Source organism: Sitophilus oryzae, unplaced genomic scaffold, assembly GCF_002938485.1.
Source record: "Sitophilus oryzae breed Bouriz unplaced genomic scaffold, Soryzae_2.0 scaffold_111_pilon_pilon, whole genome shotgun sequence".
In the NCBI taxonomy this organism is placed as follows: Eukaryota; Metazoa; Arthropoda; class Insecta; order Coleoptera; family Curculionidae; genus Sitophilus; species Sitophilus oryzae.
In genome coordinates this window covers 6,096,467-6,121,405 of record NW_022145749.1, presented here as the reverse complement: position 1 = coordinate 6,121,405, position 24,939 = coordinate 6,096,467, and the positions used below count along the sequence as shown (strand labels likewise).

Genomic DNA, 24,939 nt, shown 5'->3' with positions numbered 1-24,939 from the left:
GGCTGCAATAACCAGGCAGCTTCATTTTAAGGAATTTTGCTTGCTGTAAACAGCTCCCAGGAGCTACCCTGGTTTTTGCTGCAAACCGACAGCAAGTTAGCTTCAAATAACGTTGTCATTTACTGACTGTTAAATGGAGTTATCTGATTGTTGCAGGAAACGATTGCACTATTTGTTAAAAGACAATTCAGTAAAAATCCCATTTTCGTTAAAAGTGGCACTGTCTGGTTATTGCAACCACCCCTTCAATTGTGCAATATTACTCTCCCAAGGACTTTGAGTACTTGTTTAACCGAAGTTTTAATTACCAACCATAGACTTAAAATAAAATATAGACTACACTATTTACATCTTAACGCGGTCAAACAATCTTTTTTATACACATGTTTACTTCTGGGTACAGTCGACCGAGCCTTCCTCATCCAGCGTATGTTGTCACGTCTTTAATATTATCAATATTTTTTTCTTCTTATACACATATATTGAGATATATGTATATATACTACATTTTAATAAAGTAGGTTTCAATATTCCATAGATGTATTAAATAGTCCTTATACTACTAAATTATAAGTCGGATACTATTTAAAAAGAAATTTATGAAATTCACTTAAATTCTAAACTAAATTATATATTTTTCTTGCATTTTAGCTTTTATTTATTACTTGTCAAAGATTAGATGTCAAAGAATTTAGATACGTTAATTTGACTTACCTGCTTCAGTAGCGTATCGGATGTTTGTGTTAATAAATACTTATTATAACTTATATATTTTTATTAGAATTATATATTTTTATAACAATTTTAATAACTACCAACATTTATTCACATCGTAAAATAAAACAACAACTTATTGAGTCTACCCCAGGTCTACCCTACATCATAGTTTTACATTTTTTAAATAAAATTAGAACGACACTGATAAACCGGAATTTAAGTTGGCCATATTTGAGGCCTATCGCGGTGTACCTAAGATTTTTGATATGCTCCTTCCTTAGTCTTCTTGTTCAAGGAAATATACCGAGGGTGCCATTTAAAAATTAAAAGTTATAGTCATTTCCGGTGAAACAGGAAGTGAACAAAAATAATTGAATGCATCAATCAATCCTAATTTATGTCATATACTAGCATACTAAATCTTGTTTTTTTATTTGAAAAAATAAAAAAATTATGGGGATGAGCCACTTTTGGGACGCACCCGGTATAATAAAGACAGTACCGAGTTAAATAAATGTAGTTTTTCATTTCATCTACTTCCTATCACCTTCCTTCTTTTAATGGAACAGATTTATGTTTTCTCTAATTTACATAAATAAAACATCACTTAACCAGAAAAAAAAAATTACAACAATCATAATTTTTTTTCTATCTGTCGTCGATTCTATTATATCTGTAGAATAGGTCCTTTTTTATTAGGGGTTGTAAATGTTTGACTAAAATTAATATTTTTTTAATAATTTCAAAAATTACGTAATTTCGATTATAAAATTTCTTCTATAACATGTATTTTATTATTTTTATCCTTTTTGGACTCTAAGACGTTTTTTCTAAACTTTTATTTAAAAAAAACTCTCCTAAATCTTAATAAAATATAAAAAAGTTTAAATACGATATATTTTTAATTTAATTATAGCTTCATTAAAATGAAAAAATTACCCGGCTATGATACGGAGAGTTCAGGTGTACTTGAGAAACGAAAGGCAGTGTTGCGTTTCTCGTTGCGAGTCGTCAGGGAACGACCGTTACGACAGAGACAACCTATCTATCGCTCGTGTCGCACTCGTTATAACCTAAAACAATAACAAGACATTGTCTGACCGCATCTTCCAGCTATTTATGAATGAGATGCTCAGTCTATATTTTATTTTAAGTCTGTGTTACCAACAGTTTTTTAAATAGATAAAATTTTAGTCAATACATGTGCTCTAACAGCCGATTGACAAAAATTTTAGTTTTGAATCTAAACTCAGCAAAAAATAAAATATAATGCTAAATATAGCGTAATTTGTGTAGACCTCATATTCATATTCTTAAACCATTTTGCAATATTGACGTTCCAAGACATACTATTTCTTAACGAAGGCTTTAATAGATCTTCATTAACAGTTTTTTACACTTGTTGGTACTGGGCATTTTGAATTCGCTGTTAAAAATAAAAGGAAATAAAACTGTGCTGCAACACCCTATTGACAGAAATTTTATTATTAAGTATACCGGGTGTGCCCAGAAAGTGGCTCACCCCTATAACTTTTTTATTTTTTTTTCAGATCAAAAAACGAAATTTGGTATGTTTGTATATGATAAAAATTAGGATTGATTGACATATAACACCCTCTGTAAATTTTTAAAAAATATTTAAACGTATGTAAAACAACAAAATAAAATATAAGTGTTTAAGGGTTTTTCCGAAAAACTCAGCGGTTTTTAAATAAAAAATATTCTAATATTTGAGGGGTGGTTTCACCCTTTTAGAAATCGAATTTCGAAAAATCCCTTCTTATGGAACCTCTGCACCCTAAATGAACAGTTTTATTTGTATCCATTTTTGTTTACACCTGCCCACTACTACCCCCTGTACTATTTGTAAATTGATTTGTCTATATTGTGTCATGTATCAAGCGATGGCGACATCTGTTACCTATAATGTTTGTTAAAATCTATATCGGTCGATAAAAGGTATTTTCTTTTCCTGTCAATCAAGATTATCGATCGGTAAAGATGTTTTTAAAATGTAATGTTTGATCTCCTCGACAACGAAAAACAAAATAATAATTTGTAAAATAACTTGTCAAAATTATCTGTTGTAAGATACTCTTTGAAATAAATGTAAAAAAACCTTTTGCCAACAAGGCCTTGTAATAATTATAACCTAATACAGTCCACTAAATAAATATTCAAAATTAAACAGTGCATCCATCATAACCCGGTAGGCATAGAAGCTTCTCGTCCAAGCCTTTTTGGAAGCAGTGAAAACTATCCTCCACTAAAGTCAATCCGTTTTCCAAAATTCAGCTTTTTGCGTCAAGTGCTTTAAACAGGATCGTGATTAATCAATGACCAGATTTTTCGAAAAACATTTTTAAAAAATCTTAAAATATTGTTGCAGACCGGTGTGGACTTGACCTAACCTAACTATATAGCCCGCCCTCGAATGACCTTAACATCGCATTAAAGAATAGACACCGTAATAATTCATTCGAAGATTCGAGAAGCATCGAGTTCTACTGGAATGGAGTAGTACATACGAGAACAATCGAAACCTTCTCTATGCACCTAACGATCTATGGACTATTCTAGAGACCTTTAGCTGTAGGTATAAAAGCGAGCGGCTGTGGCCTAAAGAGGGCAGTTATAAATAGACGAGTGTAGTTGACGCGCTAAAATTCAAAATAAATTCTTAGTTATAAATCGTTTGTAAATAGTTCTTTAAGTCTTTTATCGTTATTGTTTTTGTTAATTAGTGTTAAATAAATAGTCTTTAAATAAATTGTAAATTTCTATTCACACGGAACCGACGAAAAAACGTAACAATATGTATAAAACAAAATAAAATATACGTGTTTAAGCGTTTTTTCGGAAACTTGACCGTTTTTTAAATAAAAAATATTGTAATATTTGAGGGGTGGTTTCACCCCCTTGGAACTGGAATTTCGAAAAATCCCTTCGTATCGAACCTCTACACCCTAGAATCAACCTGTATGCCAAAATTGAGCTTCTTACGTTGAGTGGTTTGAGCTGGATCGTGATTAATCAGTGAGTCAGTCACTTAAGGATTTTATATATTAGTATAGATCGGTGGTTAAGTTTTGCTATTAAAACTTTGGAAACAAAATGAATATATCAATAATTAAAAAAAAATCTAATAATAACAGAAATAATCACTAATTACGGCAATTATAGGATGCACCACCCAAGATTCTATTTAAAAAATACTTTTTATTTTAGAAAATTTGAAAAAGTTAGCGTCTTTGACCCATTTTTTATCTTTTCCTTTATTTCCAGATACTGGGCAGTAACGAACGTCGAATACATCCATCACCGGACCTCGAAAAGAATAGGCATGATGATATTCATTATTTGGGTCGTTTCGTTTCTGGTATGTATTGCCCCGCTGCTCGGCTGGAAGGATCCACAATGGGACGACAGGATACGAGATAAAAAGTGCCTGATAAGTCAGGACCTTTATTATCAGATATTCGCCACCGCTTCGTCCTTCTATCTGCCCTTACTGGTAAGCAACGTACAATCGTTTATCTTTCTCTGAGGCTAATAGGTTTTATATTTTATATCCGATACAAATTGTTTTTTTGTCTGTCGCTTTATGGCCATATTCATCGAAATGACATTAATCTAATTTCCCCCTTTTTCTCTCCTGTTTTTTTTTCATTCTGTACAAATTATTTTAATATACAGGTCGTTCCGAATTGTATTTGGGAATTTTTGGCAACATCTTCTGCAAACTAAAATAAGGTAAAAATTTTCATATAAATATACAGGCGTCATTATACGAAAACGGAAAGATATACAGGGTGAGTTTCCTACGATGTTCTCTATGGGCATCTCGGAAACTACTGGAGATAGAGAGTCGGTTAAATGGGGAAAGAATTGCAGTTTTGTGGGGTCATAAAAATGCGCTTTTCAGATTTTTGAAAAAGTTCATGGCTTACTAGATATTTCGAAAAAAACAAATTTTGCCTATTTTAAAAATTGTCCCAAATTCCATTATAATCTATTTTAGACAAAAAGTGTTCAGATAAAAGTTGTAGATAATCACATTCCTAATGAGTGAGTGTTCTCCGATTTTTTCTAAAGCCTGTCATTTTTAACATATGACACAAACATATGTTATTTTAGTTAGTCATGGAAACAAGTTGAATCGTCGTTGCTCTCAGAAATGTGAAATTGTCACATCCGATCTTTGTAAATTAAAATAGACAAAAATTCTAAATAAAAATTTTTCAAATGAAGAAAAGCGTGTAGGATTATTGGTTCAAATTTTCTTGGCCATACAGTTTCGAGGATACGTTGACTGGTGAAAGTTACTTGCGTTTTTTAGAGAACGGTTTTCAATAGTGTTCTAATTTTGTTATGATTTATAACTTATAAAAAGACAAAATATATTATTAAACGGCTCTTTACAATTTGCATTACACAAACTAAAGCTTAAAAAAATAATATCACTACAAGTTATTTTAGAAAATTTTCAAAAAATCCGCAATTGTTTTGAGTACCTACATAAATGCATCTTTTTAAAACTGAATTTCTAGCTATTCTCACAGAACGACCGGTCGACTTAATTAAACTTCTCCTGTTTCGCCTCTTCGAGTGCTTCTCTCAATTCATAAGTTCTTTTGTACCTTGTTGTTACCCATACCGCATAAAAAAAAATCTAAAATGGATAGGTCAAGTGACCGAGGAGACCCATGCAATTGGTCCACCTCTTTCTATCCCTGAGTCTACATAATTATGATATAAATAATGTTTAACATTTCTTTCATTGTGGGGGGGGGGTTAGTGTGTCATAATGAAAGTCATGTTTGAACCACTCTATTAATGCGCTAGTATCAAAATTTAACTTTTCTAACATGTCTTGAAAACCGTTCTCTAAAAAACGTAAATAACGTTCACCGGTCAACGGCCAACGTATCTTCGAAACTGTATGGCCAAGAAAAATTGAACCAATAATCCTACACGCTTTTCTTCATTTGAAAAACTCTTATTTACAATTTTTGTTTATTTTAATTTAGAAAGATTGAATGTGACAATTTCATATTTCTGAGAGCAACGACGACTGAACTTGTAGTCTGTCCATAGCTAACTAAGTGAAATTAGTCAAGAAAGATAAGAATTGGCTATAACTCAGTAATTTTGCGAAAGAAACATATTGTTACGTTTTTCGTCGGTTCCGTGTGGATAGAAAGTCACAATTTATTTAAACACTATTTATTTAACACTAATTAACAAAAACAATAACAATAAAAGGCTTATAGAACTATTTACAAACGATTTATAACTAAGAATTTATTTTGAATTTTAGCGCGTCAACTGCACTGGTATATTTATAACTGCCCTCTCTAGGCCACAGCCGCCGGCTTTTATACCTACAGCAAAAGAAATCTAGAATAGTCCATAGATTGTTAGGTGCATAGAGAGGGTTTTCGAATGTTCTCGTATGTACTAGTCCATTCCAGTGGGACTCGATTCTTCTCGAACGAATGAATCATTACGGTGTCTATTCTTTAATGCGATGATAAGGTCATCTGAGGGCGGGGCATATAGTTAGGTTAGGTCGAGTCCACACGGGTCCGCAACAATATTATAGCTTATATCGCTGAAAAGCTTAAAAAATGGCGCTTTGTATGAAGTCATGGCCAACTATGGTTTCCATTTAATAAAACATATGTTTGTGTCATATGTCAAAAATGACAGGCTTTAGAAAAAGTCGGAGAACACAATCTCATTAGGGTTGTGATTATCTACAACTTTTATCGGAAAACTTATTGTCTAAAATAGATTATAATGGAATTAGGCACAATTTTTAAAATACCCAAAATTTGTTTTTTTCGAAATATCTAGTAAGCCATGAACTTCTTCAAAAATCTGAAAGGCGCATATTTATGACCCCACAAAACTGCAATTCTTTCCCCATTTAACCGACTCTCTATCTCCAGTAGTTTCCGAGATACCCATAGAGAACATCGTAGGAAACTCACCCTAGAAAAAAAAGTAGAAACAAAATATTTTATTGATATATGAAATGGGTAAGGCGCACAAGTATGCATTGGGGTATTTTATTTAATTTTTGGATTCTTGGGCCCAAAAAAGGCATTAATTATAAGGGTTAAATATGTTTAAAATCGTTGGTTTTTGAGATATTTAAAGATATTTAAATATACATGCTATAATAGAATAGATTAACACCCTGTACATTACTTTTCAGAATTAATTCTTGTGCTGAGTTTAAGGATGGGGAAATATACTTTACTGAAAAATGTTATTGCTTCCTGAAATTTATACAGGGGTACTAGAACTGGCTGATCTATTTTAAGGATTTATTTTATATAAAAACTTCGTTATTTTAAATTCAACACCCTGTATTTTTTTAAATATATCGAAACAGATTCAAATGAATTTCAATAAAATCGCAATCAAGATGGCTGGTGTCGCCATGGCATTTTTCTAATGACAGTTAGTAACTATTTACAAAATAGACATTAGTTTATGGATATTATTTTTTAGATTTATAACAGTTTACTTAAAAAAAAATACCTACAACAGTTTAAGAAGTAAGTATTCATTATTTTATCAAGAAAAATATAGCAGTATCTGCTAGCGGAACGAATGTTACTAGTGATTTTATTTTGTGAGAAAAATTGCTTCTTGGCCTCAAGGGCTTATATATGCTTAAAGATATCCAAATAGGAATCTTCCTGATAAGCGTTCCTTTGAAAAAGTACTTGTCCTATTTCGTAGAGCGGGTAGTTTAGTTTATAAAAAACCTATTAGGGCAGAAACATGTTGGAAGTGAAGAAAATTAATTTGCCGTAATTGTCTCTTTTATAGAAAATATATACAGGGTGTTTCAAAACAAAGGCGAAAAACTTCAGGGGGCGATTCCTTGTTCAAAATAAAGGGTAGTTTGCTTCATAAAGGTTGGGTCAAAAGTCAACCATTAGGGAGATATCGCGGTACAAAGATGGCGGAAAAATAATGTTTTTATTTTTTATCTTGAAAACGAAAAGAGATAGACTAATAAAATTTTATGGAAGCGTTACTGTTATGAAAACACACTTTCTGGTAATTTTTTCACTTTTTTAAAATGAGTGGAAGGGGTTGAAATAAACTACCCCTATCATTCTTGTTAACGAAATTTAAAGAAAAATCTTATCAAACACATGCAAAAAATTAATTTGGATAGCTTAGTTTGTTTAGAAACTTTTTTATCTCTTGTATTTTTTTGATAAAACTCACCGATTTGAAATTAAAAAATAAAATGTAAAGCATTACATGTCAGGACAAAAAACATTTTCTGATAAAGAATCTAGTGGGCTGCTGTAATTTTTTTAGGAAAAAATCTAGTTGGCCGCTGTTACTTTTTAGGATGTTCCTAATAATATTTTATTTGACATTACTCTACTGCAATACGTTATTATCTAGATGATTATTATTATCGTTATTATCACTAGATTCTTAATCTAAAAATGTTCTTTGTTGTAATGCTTTACATTTTATTTTTTAATTTCAAATCGGTGAGTTTTATCAAAAGAACACAAGAGATAAAAAAGTTTCTAAACAAACTAAACTTCCAAATTAAAGCATTTGCATGTGTTTGATAAGATTTTTCTTTAAATTTCGTTAACAAGAATGATAGGGGTAGTTTATTTCAACCCCTTCCACTCATTTTAAAAAAGTGAAAAAATTACCAGAAAGTGTGTTTTCATAACAGTAATGCTTCCATAAAATTTTATTAGTCTATCTCTTTTCGTTTTCAAGATAAAAAATAAAAACATTAATTTTCCGCCATCTTTGTACCGCGATATCTCCCTAATGGTTGACTTTTGACCCAACGTTTATAAAGCAAACTACCCTTTATTTTGAACAAGGAATCACCCCCTAAAGTTTTTCGCATTTGTTTTGAAACACCCTGTATATATCTACAAGTCATGGTAAAATAAATGAAAAAACTAAATATTCGTTTTTCTTGATAGAATAATAAATACATATTTAATAAATATAATTTATTAAAGTATTATAGGTAAATTAAAGAAAGTAAACAGGTGTAAATATAAATAAAGTCCATAAACAAACATCGATTTTAAAAATAGCTACTAACTGTCACTAGAAACTTGCCTTGACGACACTAGCCCTCTTGGTTGCCATTTTATTGAAAATTTGCTCTTCATTCAAAATCTGAACTAGGTAGGCATAGAAAACCCTAATATAGATTGACAGAGCGTTTGAATCTGCTTCAATTTATTTTAAAAAATACAGGGTGTTTGGTTAAGTATATAAAATAACAAAGTTTTTATGTAAAATAAATATTCAAAATAGACCAGCAATTTTTGATACCCCTTAATAGATACATTAAACGAAGCAATCAAATTTTTCAGTAAAGTTTATTTCTTTCGCTTAAAAGTTAACAAAAGAATTAATTCTGAAAAGCAATGTACAGGGTGTTGACAATCTTTTTTAGTATAGCATGCATATTTAAATATCTCTAAATATCTCAAAAACCAAAGCTTGTAAACATATTTGACCCTTATAATAAATGCCTTATTTTGTATCGACGGATCCAAATATGAAATAAAATACCGGGTGTTCCATAAGAAAAAATATAACTTTGGTGTGGATCTTAGTTCTGAGATACCGTGTACATTTCAAAATAATTTTAAATTATCCACATTGCCTTCCCAAATATACTCATAAAATATTTAGATTCCGCATCTTTTCGTTTTCGTATCTATAATCAACCGAGGCGAATGAGGTGCGCCAGCCTGTATGTCACTGTATGTATGATTTTTTCCAAATAAAAATATAATTTCTGAACTAACGTCAATATTTGGATAAAAATTGGTGTCTGGTTGTTTTTTGACATGGGAAATTTGATTTTGATATCAATATGGCTCCAACTTGTAGGGGCGTTACCTACATAATTTTTAACTGTTTTAAAGAGTAATAACTTTCTATCTGTACCTGTATTATACCAATCTGAGAAAAAATATATGTTTTTTTTTCAAATTTATCATTTCAGTCAAATAAATATCTAGTGATTAGGTTTAATTTTTGTTAATAATGGCATGTAGACATGCATTGAATATTTGATCATTGATTTCAAGTATTTTGAGAAACTGTGGCTCATTTAGTAGCAATTTTTTCCCAAGATAGTTTTTTTACGTAAAAATGGTGAAAATGGTGAAATGTATTTCTTTGTCTTTCTTTTGTTATTATTCAAATCATTTAAAAATATTTAGGTGGTGCCCTATACAAGTACAAGTCATACTGACACACAGACGCTAATTTTCATCTAAATATCTGCGTTAATTCAAAAATTATTGGCAAAAAATCTAAATTAAAATAAAACTTCTACACCCTGTATCTCATAAGCATTTTAAAACATACATTTTTACGAACTTCTTTACTTATTTTTATCTGCAGAATAAGGTTTTTAATTTTTATAATAATTGTTCTCTGAGTAGTTATATTTACATATTTTAAATAATGTATTTATTCTTTTGTCAACGGGGTAGATATACCCCCTGAAATGTTAAATAATTTTGTCTGGTAGGCAAATTTGTTTTGCGAGGAAAAATTCACTGAAAATTTGATTTCCGTTTGGTAATTTTGTGTAAAAGTGGTATTTTTTATTTTTTTTTAATTTTTAGTCTTTTTTTATTGACAAATTCTAGGCTGTATTGTATAAGAAATATTACTAATAATATTATGCCTTTATCAAACAAACATAATAACGATAGAATACATTCTATACATATTGCGATATTTATCTAAATTATTCGAAATAAATTGCAAAGAAAGCTTCTATATTAAGAATAATAATTAACATAATAATTATCCCTTACACAGAACAGTCCATTAGCGATAACTATATAAACAAAAACGCAACAATAGCGTCTAAACCCGTCAAAAGTTAATGAATCTTAAACAAATCTTGGACTTAATGAAGACAAACAAGCTTGTTTTTGCCGGCTGTATAACCCAAGACGTGAGCTAATTTTATAAAGAAAACTCTTTTCGCAGGTCATCCTCATTCTCTATTGGAGGATATTCCAGACGGCTAGGAAACGTATCAGAAGAAGACAAATGATGAACCAGACGCAGCAAGCCGAGAGGAATCCCGCAGCCGGCGGTATAGCAGGAGGATTAGCGGCCGCTAGCGGTACAGGTAGTTTTTTATTATAAAAAAAACGAATAATTAGAGAATCTGTTTATAGAAAAAGATCGAACGAATTCTCTTTATTTCAGCCGTGTAAAATAATAATTTCACTATATTTTCATTATATTATAGTTTATCTAGAAGCCACATCTGATTGAGGATATAAAAATGTCCAAAATTTTACTGAAAAACACTTTTCTTAACCAAATAACAAAGAAAATTGAGGCAAGATGGAAGTTTGACAGTTCTCTCTCCTATGCAGTGAAAGAGACAAATATATTCTAGATCTAATCTAGAAATTTGAAAATTGGCAACGTTTCCATATCTTGTTTTTATTTGGGTTGATTATGGATTCTAAATAAATTACCTATTACGAGATTTGACAATAGTTAAATATATTACCACAAAGTCGCACGCAAGTGTTTGCATTGGTGTTGGTTTTGATTGTGTTGGTTTAAACTTCTTTGCGGTGGAGGTTAATTTTTTTTTGATATAATATAACAAAAAAAAAGATTATCCCCCTCCGCAAAGAAGTTGAAACCAATGCAATCAAAACTCTTTCGTGCAACTTGGTGATTATAAATAGACAGATCTCGTTGGTAAAATAGCAGTTATGGTAAAGACGGTAAGAGACCGCCAGAAAAAAGGTCAGATTCGTAATCTACGACCTCAAAATAGGGTGTATACCAATTTTTGTCCAAATCGGACGATTTCCAGTTTTTCCTATAATTACCTAAACTATTATTAATTCTGCTATGATATTTGTATAGTTTATTTCTTTCAAAACGGTTATTATATCTGGCTATAGTAAGTATTTACCCTTATAGGAGAAAAACTCATCGTATTAAAACGTTTCCTTTGACATTGACCCCAATAATGAAAACGATCTTGCGACAGCAAACAGAATTCGAAATAGTCCTAATCAAACAACCAATCAAGCAGAACGTGTAAACAAAAAAGCAAACAGGAAAGGTCAATTGAAAATAATTAAGGGAAATGGAAAATTTCTGATTTATATTATAAAAAAAACGAACAAGATAATGAAAATAATTGACTGCAATATTTTATGTATTGTGGTAAATGGTTATATTTTAAGAAAGTTTTTCAAAAATAAGTTATTCTTGATTTAATGAATTATACAGTGTGTCCCAGAAATGGGTGCCAGTATTTTAACTGGTAGTATAGTTCGACTCCAGAAGCACGCCCAGGAGTTTTCTGTTGCTCAGATACGACTTAAACCATTCGAGAGATGATCCCCTGAACCCATAGTGCTGCAGTTTATTAATTAAGATCTTATGATTTACACAATCGAACGCCTTAAAAAAATCACAGAAAATTGTTGCTGTAGAATGATGGTTGTTTAGGCTGGAGTAAACTTTATTAAGGAGGGAAAACATAGCGTTATTTGTGGACTTGTTGCTTAGAAATCCAAATTGATATTCAGTAAGTGTTTTGTACTTAAACAGAAAAGATATCAGCCTTCTTTTAACCAACCTTTCTATGATCTTAGACAGCGTTGGAAGGAGTGCAATTGGGCGATAGTTAGAAGCTTCATCTTTGTCTCCTCCTTTATGCAGAGGAATGATTATTGCCGTCTTAAGACATTTTGGAAAAATACTATTTGGAACGACATGTTTATTAAAGTTGTTAGGTGATTCAGAGTGCTTTCTGGCAGATTCGAAAACATTTTTAAAGTTAGCCCGTCGGTCCCACAAGAGGATTTATTTTTGATGGTATTAATTGTACTGCGAAGCTCTTCTAAAAACTACGGGCGAAAAAAAGAAACTGTGTAAGTTTACAATATCATTAGAGAGATAAGAAAGTAGATCATGAGGAGGACATATGGTATTAGTTAAGTTTTTCGCTGTACTATTTTGGTGATCTATAGGGCCCGTCTGCGTTGAAATGGATTTTTTCCGCTGCATATTGTGATTGGTACAGGTCTTATCCCTTGTAACAAGCTTTTCCAATGTGAGCGACATTTGTTTAACGCTCTGCCTAAGGTCAGCCATTTCCTTCGCCATTTCTTCCTTAGATGGGTCATGAACTTGGACTTTAACAGACCCATCATGGTTGTCCATTAAAATTGATGATAAATTGAAGGTGTCTTGCTTTATCTCATTTATTGACTTAAATAAGGATTCTTGTGTGGTATCTGATATCCTGGATATGTCATCAATTTTCTTGAGTAAAATTTTCCACTTGGAATCGTGGTCACTCAGCATGTCATACTAATAATAAGTATTATTTCAGTTATGACTGGAAAAATGTCCATGTTTTTTTTTTAAACAGAATCCTAGTGCTTCGATGATTTCTGGTTGGGCCATTCTTTCGACCAGTTGGCATTCTTGAAGCTGTGTTATTCTATCATGAACATATTTTAATGTAGGGAAAGTGCAGAAAAATTTAACATTGTGGTACTTTTGTTGACATAGCATCTTTGTTGTTGCCTTATCCAGTCCTGTACAGGTCATACAAAAACTTCTTCGACACTCTCCACTACAGCGAACCTTATAACTGTCCTTTTGGATTTTTTGACAAGAATCGCACTTAAATTCAGCCATAATAATGTAAATGATTAATAATATTAATAAAAGTCGATGACAGCTGAATAAAATTCGGAAGTATAAACAAGCTAAAACTCACGCACAGCGGAAACAAGTACGCCGAAAAATTATCAATTAAGGTTGCAAAAAACTAACACAAGTAAACAAAGTCAAGTTTAAACGAACAGTGAACTTAGAGTTGATTTCGGGTCAGGAACAAAAACAAATCAAAACAAGTCAAATCAAAACAAAACAAACGTTCAATAACCGGCAGACAAAACGCACGAACGGTAACACAACCTTATCGTACGACTGCTAAACTGTTACTGAATATTATTTGATGTAAAATTCTAATTTGATGCTCTGTGACTTTTATTGTATGGCTTTTTATTTAGAATGATCGTTTCCGTGTGACGAACGTTTGAATGTCACTTTAATGCCTTTATCAGCAGAATAGGTAAATATCACCATTCTTCATCTTTTAATTTCTGCGATACTACTGGACCGAATTGAATAAATTGATGTTAAAATTGATGATAAATGTCTTTAATTTTTATAATAATAAAATATTGGATAGAACGCAACATTTCGGAACTATAGGCGAAAATCTGAAAAAAGTCCAAGAATTTTACCATCTTTTGGCCTTCCTGAGTCGAGCGGCGGTCGAGCAACCGTGCAAAACTAAGATACTTATCTTTCATGTCAACTGGACAAATCAAGACCATAATTAGCTTTCCAACACTTTTTTCCAAATGAACCCTCAAATTTGATTGGCCTAGGCAAATGTAAGATAAGCCTGTTAAAATACTTTTATTATTCAAATAGAAATATCAATTATTTTGGTGTTTATATGCGAAAAGAGTGTGAGACAGAAAAACAGAAGAGCATAAATTGTCAAAAAATTATTTTGAATTTTCCAAGTCGTTTTTAAATCATTCTAGTCGATGTGTCAACACTTGTTCGGGCGCCGAAAAAGTTTAGAATCTTTTCTGCAATAATAGCAAAGTAATTTTCTGCAAAGTAATTGCTTGATATTTGCGGCTGATTATCAATTGCTGCAGGCGACTCTCAAAATGTTGCCATTTTTTTTAATTTTCAAAATTAAATAACTCGGTTATTATCAATTTATTTTAAAAACGGTAAAGAGAAAATATGTTTCTTTTGTCCAGATCTACTTTTTTGAAAATTTGGAATTTTTTGGAAATTATTTTAGTTGTAAGTTAAAAACATAACTTCTTGATAATATGGCAACATAGGTAGTAGCTTAAATTTACATGAAAGAAAATCCAGATAAGATCCAGTGGTTCTCAAAAAATATTATTTTTTGGAAATTTTCAAAGTAAAATAACTTGGTTATTCTGGACTTATTTGAAAAACGGTAAAGAGAAAAAATGTTTCTTTTGACAACCTAACCTAACCTAACCCCTTAAATTACTTGCACTTATTTCTGGGATACTCTCTATATGGTAAGTAGGGTAACCTACTATTTCAAAAAGCTTTATTCGCTTATATAAGATAAGTAAGTAAATCTATCCACCTGGAATTGTGGTACTGTCAACTGAAATGCCAATTTTTTTTTCATTAGGATTGATGTTCAAATAATCGATCAGAAAAAAAGCCGATCCGTTTTTTTTATTATTTATGAGTCATTTTATCGGCATTTTTTCTTTACGATCCACAAAGTAAAATTCAATCTTCATTCTAGGCTCTTCTGTAACTTATTTAGGTAGATACTTGGATAATTAAATAATAAAGTAACAGAACGAGAAATTTATTGCCTTAATTTCAACAGCTTCTAAATTAATCAGAAAATAAATATTATTTATTTGTCTGGAGATAGTAGAAACTCATTTAGTAGGCAGTATATTTAATTTATTAAGTACCTAATATATTTCATATTTTACTACATATAATATGTCTATTTTAAGTTATTAAATAATTAAAAATATATCTTTGAAACAATGCCAATATGTACAGGTTGTCCAATTTCGTTTGGTTCATGGTGGTTCTGGTTTATGAGCAAAGATACAAAGATGCGGTTTTAACATCACTGTGCAACTTTTTATGAAAATAAAAATGCTACACACAGATTTGTCCTAGCTCTCTTGGTTTCTGAAATACAGGGCGAATTTGAAAATGTTGCATTTTTTACTTTTCCAGTAAGATGTGTGTTCAGTCCCGTAGAGCATTTTACATACAAACCAATATCGTAACTATTTTTGCACTGGGAGCTGTCATATCCGAAATGTGACTCAAAATTATGTCTTTGTTTTAAATGGGACACCCTGTATATGTATTTTCTTTATTTTATGAAGGCGCCTGTTGCCTCTCTCTTCTTATTTATTTTTATATTTAAGGTTTATTTATTTATTTATAACCGCTAAGTTCAGTTCAATCACTTATTACTGGTTACCACTGTGGTCATTTAGTGAACCCTTATTTTTTTATTTTAAGGACCACTTTTTCAAAATAAAGTCCCATAAGAGTAATCATACCAAAAACTTGTGAACCAAGAACCACTTCCTGTTTCACCGGAAGTGACTACAACTTTTCATTTTTAAATGGCGCTCTCGGTATATTTCTACTTTACTGAACTGAAAATGACACTCTAAATAAAATAACCCTGGCTAACGTCATATTCAAGGCCTGACTGTTTTGACAGTTCTACCGAAGTGGTCCAGAATTAGTAGTCGTAAACAAACCAATTATAGTTTTCATTAGTTTCGCAACAAATCTGTGTTTTTTACGCGTTTCTATGCTAATAAAACGAAAACTATTTTACATAAAAAAGTGACGTGTATTTTTATGTAAAACAGTTTTCGTTTCTTTATTTTTACTTTGTGAAATAATGTCTGTGCCTTGTAGCAGCAATTATAATAAGTCCTCAGGATCTGTCTACATTCTGTTTCCCAACAATATTAACTGTAACTAGGTCACGTCCAAAACCTACAGAACATGCTGTGCCTACAATTTTTCCAAATCAACCCTCTTATGGACCCTCTGTGCATGTTCCCATAAAGAGAAAACGTCCCGATGAAAAAAAAACAAGATTTGGAAATTCAGGATGAAATAAATATTGAAAAGTATTATTTTTATTATGAAATATATATTATTATTATGAAATGGCAATATATTTTAAAGAAATTAAATGAATTTGTACTTTATTTCAGTATTTTATATAAAAAAAATGATATCTTTATCTTTTAATTTATGATTTATGGAGATGGTTACTTGATGAACATCGAACTACAAATTACTTAATGTTAATAGTTAATTCTATCTGATATCCACATTTTTTAAATATGTTAGGCAAATGTTTACAATTATTTTTAATTAAACTTTTTAAACTGTCGTTATCATATACAATACATTTTCTTAACTTGTCGATAAACGTATAGTTTTCAATTTTTTTAATATTTGAAAACTTTTTATCGCAGGTATATTATTACTAGTTGCTAAATACTCGCTAACGCAATTTTAGGACACGCTTTTTATTATCTAGATTTTATTTTGTTCATCTTATGCTGTGGTTTATTTCATATTAATATTCGTGCTTTAGATCTAAATTTTAATGCTATTCAATTACTTTAACGCGATAAAAAGTTAATGTTATTTTTTAATACCTTTCTGTATAATATTTTTCATATTATATCTGGCAAAACTATCAATAAATACTATTATTTATGCAAAAACTATATGCAATACCATATGGCACAATACAAAAGCCCGACTAGTGCGGTGACGTCACAAATCGATGTCACTGGCCTGTATGTCATGTTGGTTATGAAAATAACATCTCATATGTCAACTTTTGACATTTTTACGGACATGGTTTATTTGAAATTGTAACATACGGTTCATAACGACAATTTAACTTGAAATATCTAATGTGTGGTATCAAATTATTCGTAAAAAAATGCTTTTTCCAAAATACTAATGTTGTATACAGGGTGTTTCAAAAAACATGTGCCACCTATCGTGGGGAGATTCCTTACGTAAAAATAAGATTTATTATTTATACCAACATAGGTCCGATTCGGCTTTGTTTAGCAGCTACAGGATGTTAAAGTCTTATTTTTTTTTTGATTTATTATAATTTTCTTCCAAGTACTTTTATTGTTTTGAATGAAATTTTGAGGGTAAAATTTGCTATAAATGCGACATATTTTAAAGCTAAAAAAGTATCGACATATTCACCAAAGACATATGGGTTATCACTGGAATATTTTTCTAAAGAAAGCATGTACGCTACTGACTTTTTTATCTCGTTAGCGAAATAGTGTAAGCAGTTTAATGCCGATTAAAAGTTGTCTCTTGATATTTTGTCGATTTCAGCCTACTTGATGAAATAAACGCAATTTTATTAATTTGCGTTGATCCAAGTCTAATAGGAACTTAAATAAAATAATATCATTAACTTGCGAGAGTTTTAAATAAGTACTCATTGGTTCCTCATCAAAAAATATGAAAAACTTCCTATAAACATGAGTATGGAAATGCATAGTTTTAGAGTTACAGGATGTTAAAATTTTTTAAAATTGGGTTTTTTTAATTATCTTAAATACCATTATTTTTTTACTGGAAATTGCTTTATGTTGGACTAAAAGTAATAATAACTAATTGTAATAATATTTAATAATGAATTAGGTAAAATATATAATTTATTAATTTTATTTTTATTTTAGCTTTATTAATTGTGATTAATAAAATAGCGTTTACCTCATCAAGGAGGCTGAATTCGACAAAATATCAGGAGATAACTTTTAATTGGCATTAAACGGCCTACACAATTTCGATATCAAAAGAAAAAAAGTGTGTGACGCACATGTTTTTTTTAAATATTCCAGTGATAACCCATATGCACGTCCCTGATGAATTTATCGATACTTTTGTAGCATTAAAATATGTAGCACTTATAGTAACTCTTACCCTCAAAATTTCGTTCGAATCACTAAAAGTACTTGGAAGAAAATTAAAATAAATCGACACATTTTTATACTTTAACACCCTGTAGCTACGAAAGAAAGCAGAATCGGACCTATGTTGATATAAAAAATAAATCTTATTTTTACGAGAGGAATCTCCCCAGGAGAGATGGAAAATGTTTTTTGAAACACCCTGTATAAATAATGTAATATAACATTTGGTCATCTTTTAACCGGCCAGGGCAAGACACAAAAAACATTAGAAGATCAAAACTATTTTTTCAAGGCTCCTTGAGCAGTTTTTGTTCCTTTTTTGAGTTGATTTTGTTTCAAACGAATATGTCTAAAGTTGACATATGATATGTCATTCTATTCAAGAGTGTCATTTTCTATCGAATAAAGTAAAAAATATCGAGAGTGCCATTTAAAAATCAAAAGTTAGTAATTTCCGGTCATATTAACATTAATTAACATACCAAATCTTGTTTTTTATCTGAAAAAAAAATAAAAAAGTTATAGGGGTGGGCACTTTTGAGACGCACCCGGTATTCTCCATCTATTTTTAATATAATAAATAATTTATACGATGATACATCTACCAAAAAAATTGGGTAAAAAAGCGTTGAAGAATTTGTCTCTGTGAAAATTTAACCAAATGGTTTTTAAATTAAGATCAGCTAATTTGTTTCAAATGTAGTTTTTTTCTACAGATTCTCATAAACCTATTATAATAGAAATCAGCTTGTTCAAACTAGGCTTTCGTTCAATTCTCGAACATACATAAATTCTTAAAAACCACCGTCTAATTTTCCAGTTACATTCAATTTTTGCTATACCGTAAGAAACACGATATAATATTACTGTTGATTTATAGTTGCGCTGCGAGTATGAAAGAACCACTTTGTAAAATGAAAATGAAAATTTTCCCATGAATATTTAAAAAACTAGCTTTAAATATTTATTGCGCAGAACATTGGCAATTAGCATTGTATACGAAATTATATTTTGAAGCAGGAGAGGTATTTTTTTCAAATAAAATTAAATTTTCGCGAAAAATGGATTTTAGGAAAACTATACAGGGTACGTTTCAAAAATGGCTCACCCGTACAACTTTTTTATTTTTTCAGATAAAAAAACGAAATTTGGTATGTTAGTATATGACATAAATTGGGATTGATTGACGTATTCAGTTTTATTTAGTCACTTCCTGTTTCGCCGGAAATGACTACAACTTTTGATTTTTAAATGGCATCCTCTGTATTTTTTTACTTTACTCGACAGAAAATGACACTCTGAATAGAATGACGTATCATATGTCAACTTTTGACATTTTCTCATAATATGATATTTGAAATTGTAACATGCGGTTCATAACAATAATTTGACTCGAAATACCAAATTATTCGTAAAAAAATGCTTATTCCAAATATGCTAATGAGCCACCCTCATTCCTCCATTGAAAAAATTGAGATATGATTAAAAATACTATTTGTGCATCTTTTAACCGGCCAGGACAAGACACGAAAAACATTAGACGATCAAATCTATTTTTCCAAGGTTTCTTGAATAAAAATTTGTGTTTTTAATACAACCATGGCTCTCTAGATTGAAATTTAAAATACAATTTTTTTACAGCGAAAATGTCAAAAGTTGTCATATGATATGTCGTTCTATCCAGAGTGTCATTTTCTATCGAATAAAGTAAAAAATACCGAGAGTGTCATTTAAAAATCAAAAATTGTAGTCATTTCCGGTGAAACAGGAAGTGACCAAAACAATTGAATACGTCAATGAATACTAATTTATGTCATATACCAAAATACCAAATCTCGTTTTTTTATCTAAAAAATTAAAAAAGTCATAGGGTTGAGCCACTTTTGACACGCACCCGGTATATCTGGTATATAATTTAAAAGAACATTAGTCAAAATTCTAATTGGAATTGTCTGTTTTAAAGTAAAAGGCTGTAAGCTGTTTTAAACTTTTAAAGAGCAATTTGTTTCTGCGTCCTCCATTTACGTTGTATCTAACAAAACTGTAATAGAAACTTACATATAGGAAGGCTTTATATCCCGAATTTAAGAACGCGGTTAAAGTATTAAATTATTTATTTATTGCAATAATAACTACTAAAACTTTTAAAATGAGATTTACCTAAATATAAAATTGCACAACGCCAAGATTTAGTACTCGTATAAGCATTCAATTTATTCTATTTTCGATAAAGCTTCGTAAAATACCGACTTATACAAATACACCAGTTTAAATAGTTTTACGCACCGGTTTTGCTAGTTCGGACATAACTGGCTACCAGAACTGTAACAAAAAATTTTAAAGGTAGGTACATAATTATAATTTTAAAAGACGCTTATAAAACAATTAAGCACTAGTTGATTAAAAAAAGTATATTATTAATACTGATCAAATTTTATATTTTTCTCCGTAGTACATGTCTATTTAATGTTTTGATTATGTTATGAGCACTTTATACACACTTGTTTCGTCGAACTGACTGAATCCTGTATTGCTTTTGTTCAAATCAGTGTGAAAAAGCTGGGAAGCTGTAAGATGTTATTCCGGGAGAGTTGTATTGTATTCTTGCACCTAACAACCACGCAACCCTCCTTCTCCTGTTGATATTTAACGATGATGACAACACAACGCGTCGCTCAGTTCGGAATTTATTTCATTTAACTTTATAACCCACAAAATTCTGGATGTTGATGAATTTAGAAGTATGCTTTGGAATTAAATAAAACAAGATCTTTTTTTAAAATACTACCTATATTCTAACTTATACTAATACAATTGGCTGGCTGTGACAGTCTTGACTATATAAGGTTAGATACAATATAACTGGGATACTTAAATTTTCATCTGCTTCGGTTGGTTCGTTGGTTGGGAGAAAGGCCTCACCCTCTTCGCTGCGGACGAGTGCTGGTGGGTAGCGTAACTGTTCGGCTAACGTTGGAGAGCTTGTGAGACTCCACCAGTCTCAGTGCGTGAGCTACTTATGGGCAGGATCAATTCTCGTATCTTCCTATAAGATAACAAACAGCAGTATGCTATTCGAAATAATGGTTAAGTACCCAGTTATGTGGTAGTGTTCAACAGTACCAAGTCGACTGTCTGTTGTGGCCAATAAAATGTACAATGACGGTAAATCAAAATTTAAATCAAAGGTATAGTTATTTAGCTTAACAATATTTAAATTAAATCTAATTACTACTAATAAGAGTTAAAATTAAAGCTAGCTTTAAAATTAAAATTAAAATTGATCAATTTTAAAATACAAAAGCCGAACGGCATCAAAAACAAATTGGTATTTAACCAATAAATTGTTAGTCTTCTCTAAAAGCCAACCAATAAAAAAATTATGAATAACAGACAAAATTCTACTATCAACTTGAAAATTTAATATTAATAATTAAATTTAATAAAATTTTAATTTAATTGAATAAATTTTGAAATCTGGCTATAACAGCTTAAATGAAATTAGAATTGAGTATTGTCCAAATTATTTTAAAAAAATAGGCAAAGATAAAATGTATATCTCTCTCTGTCTCTCTCTCAAAAAAATGTAAAATCAATTTAATAAAAAAAAAATATCAAGACCACTACCACACTATAGGTACGATTTTATAATAAAATATATATATATATATATATATATATATATATATATATATATATATATATATATATATATATATATATATATATATATATATATATATATATATATATATATATATATATATATATATATATATATATATATATATATATATATATAATAAAATTATATAAGAGTTTCTTGCCTTGAACTGCTAATATAGAAATTAATTCCACGCTGTGTTCGACATAATCTATATTAGCAGTTCAAGGCAAGAAACTCTTATACAGGCCCGGCAATGGATCTCTAGACATAGGAATTATATGCATTGGAATGAAACGCCTATAAAAAGTCTATGCTTAAACAGAGATGGACAACAACTTCCCCGTTTCCACTTCCACTACGACTGTCTACTTAGACAAACTCCAATAAGATAACAAATTTTGGAAATTCCGCCACCTCCCATCCACTCATGATACCCATCTCCCTGCCCTTTATTTATCGCCATTATTTTATTTCCCTTCCCGCGCCTCCGCACCTCGCTATTCTGACTCCCGTCAGTTCATCACAGAGTTGCCAGGTCTACCGGTTTCGTCTGTAAGCTACCGATCTACCGATTTAAAGAAAAATCTAACGATATATTCAACTGCGTCTTTAGTTTTTACAATAGAAGCACTTATAAAAAGCTGACTTATTTGACTAAAAATTAAGCGACTGCCGTGTTGGAATCTGTATAATTTGACTTTATTATTGTTTCATTAAATTTTATTTAGTAATAACACACATACAGGTCATCGTTCTGTCTAGTTGCAGAGTTACAGAGATATTCCTAAAAATCCTTATTACTCCTTATTACTCCTTATTAGGCGCGGTATTGGCGACATGCCCGAAGAAGTTGATATCTTTTGAAAAGATTTTATTTCATTCATCTACTAAAGTTGAACCCATATTTTCCCCAAAAAATGTAAACAAAAAACAAAATTTAAGTTAAGAAACAACCTAAATTCGGACAAATATTTTAGTGATTTTCCCGTCAAAAAAATATATTATATGAAAAAAGAGTTGAGAGTTGCTACAGCTTTCCCATTGAAATGAAATTAATTTTAGATATCACTGATCAAAATTTGTACAAAGGTAAAAAGTGACTGCTACACTAATTTGTGACTGCTATCCCTACTTGTTATAGTTTTATATGTTTTTATTAATATATTAATATTATTTAATTCAATATTTTTTTTAATATTAAATAATATACCTAGCTATTTCTAATTCTTGTTATATTTATTATATTTGTATTTTATTTGAGTGATCTATTATTACGACACATAGGAATGCTAATTTTGGACTTAAATATTATATTTTATTTCGTTTCTGTACTTTTAATTTTTGTTGAAGATCTACCGAGAATTTTGTTCTCGTATGGAATTATAATCTAACAAACCCGGCAACCCTGTTCGTCTACTCCTTATAAAGTTTTTTTCGGCCTAATTCCTTTGTCACAGCCGCGGCTTTGTGAAGCGCCGCCGCCGACCGACTGTGTCGGGGCGACTGCTAGGAAGATCGTACAGTATTGCCATTTCATAGAATTGCACTTGCTATTTTAGAAATGATATCAAAGTTTTGCATGTTACTTTTCGTTTTAGAAAGAAGTTATGTGCCTAGAGAAAACATTCGTAAAATTGTTTCGTACTTTATTTAATATTTCATTAAGTAGGCAAGATAATGGGATTAGAAGATTTAGGATTTTGACAAGCCAACATAATTTCGATTTAATTGAATGGCAACACTGTCCGTCCTGTTTCTATTTTTTCGATTCTGTTCTATTAGTAGGCGGTAGCCCCCACACAAGGCGTCTTAAAGACCCGCCCGGCGCCCCCTCTCGCAGGGGCTCTCTCGTCGTATGTCTATGATCACTTCCCCTATACGATGGTAGGGAAAAGACACTTTATCCGTCTCTGTTGCACTGCAGTGTATTTTGCAGCCTTACCATCTTTTTTTATCGCATTGAAAACCTCCTATTGCTAATATTCCTTTGCCAGTAGTGTATAATTTTATTATACACCTAAAAACTGCAAGAAATTTATTTATATATATATATATATATATATATATATATATATATATATATATATATATATATATATATATATATATATATATATATATATATATATATATATATATATATATATATATATATATATATATATATATATATATATATATATATATATATATATATATATATATATATATATATATATATATATATATATATATATATATATATTTATTCAATATAACTTTTATTTAAAACATTAGTTCTTTCAATGATTGCAATAATATATTACCCAAGTATACGTAGTGTTCGGAGAAATAGATGGGTGAATAAACCACATACCCAGTAGACGCCATTTTAACAATACATTGGAGGTGACAATAGTTGATAATATCAGAGGAAAACCAATGGAATAAAAATAAGGAAGGTTATATTATAGGTTATATTATAGGTTAGGTTAGAATTCTGCATCTGTGATGCTTTACATTTTTGAGTTTTAGAGAGTTAGGTGACTGAAAGGACTCTAGCGTGTCTGACAATATTATAATGACTGGCTTCCTTTTTGCAAAAAGTTTTTTGTAAAAACCGCTTGTTCTAAACAGGAATCGCATGTATATAGGGTGTCCCAGGCTAAGCGTGCACTAGAAGTTTCTAGAGAACTACAATTTATAGATTGGAGATTTTTTGCACATCATTGTTTTACAACGAGATCTATCGATTAAAAATATTTTCAATATGGCGACACTTCCGGAAATACCGGAAGTTGACAGCAATTTTCTTATTTAAATGGGTATCCCCATTTTTTATTACATACTTAAATTTTCTGTAAAAGTTTATTAACACTCTATACCTAACATTAACCGTTTTTGAGAAAAAAAAATATTTAAAATTTTTGGACGAAA

The 24,939-nt window shown here is 30.5% G+C and overlaps 1 protein-coding gene across 1 annotated transcript in view; it reads left to right on the top strand.

The window, feature by feature from the left end:
* LOC115884863 (5-hydroxytryptamine receptor-like) overlaps nucleotides 1-24,939 on the top strand; it is a 192,540-nt gene that overhangs the window by 144,834 nt on the left and 22,767 nt on the right. The window contains exons 2-3 of the mRNA XM_030903575.1: nucleotides 4,003-4,231; nucleotides 10,756-10,894. Coding sequence (XP_030759435.1) covers nucleotides 4,003-4,231; nucleotides 10,756-10,894 — 368 coding nt within the window. The remainder of the gene's footprint in view (nucleotides 1-4,002; nucleotides 4,232-10,755; nucleotides 10,895-24,939) is intronic.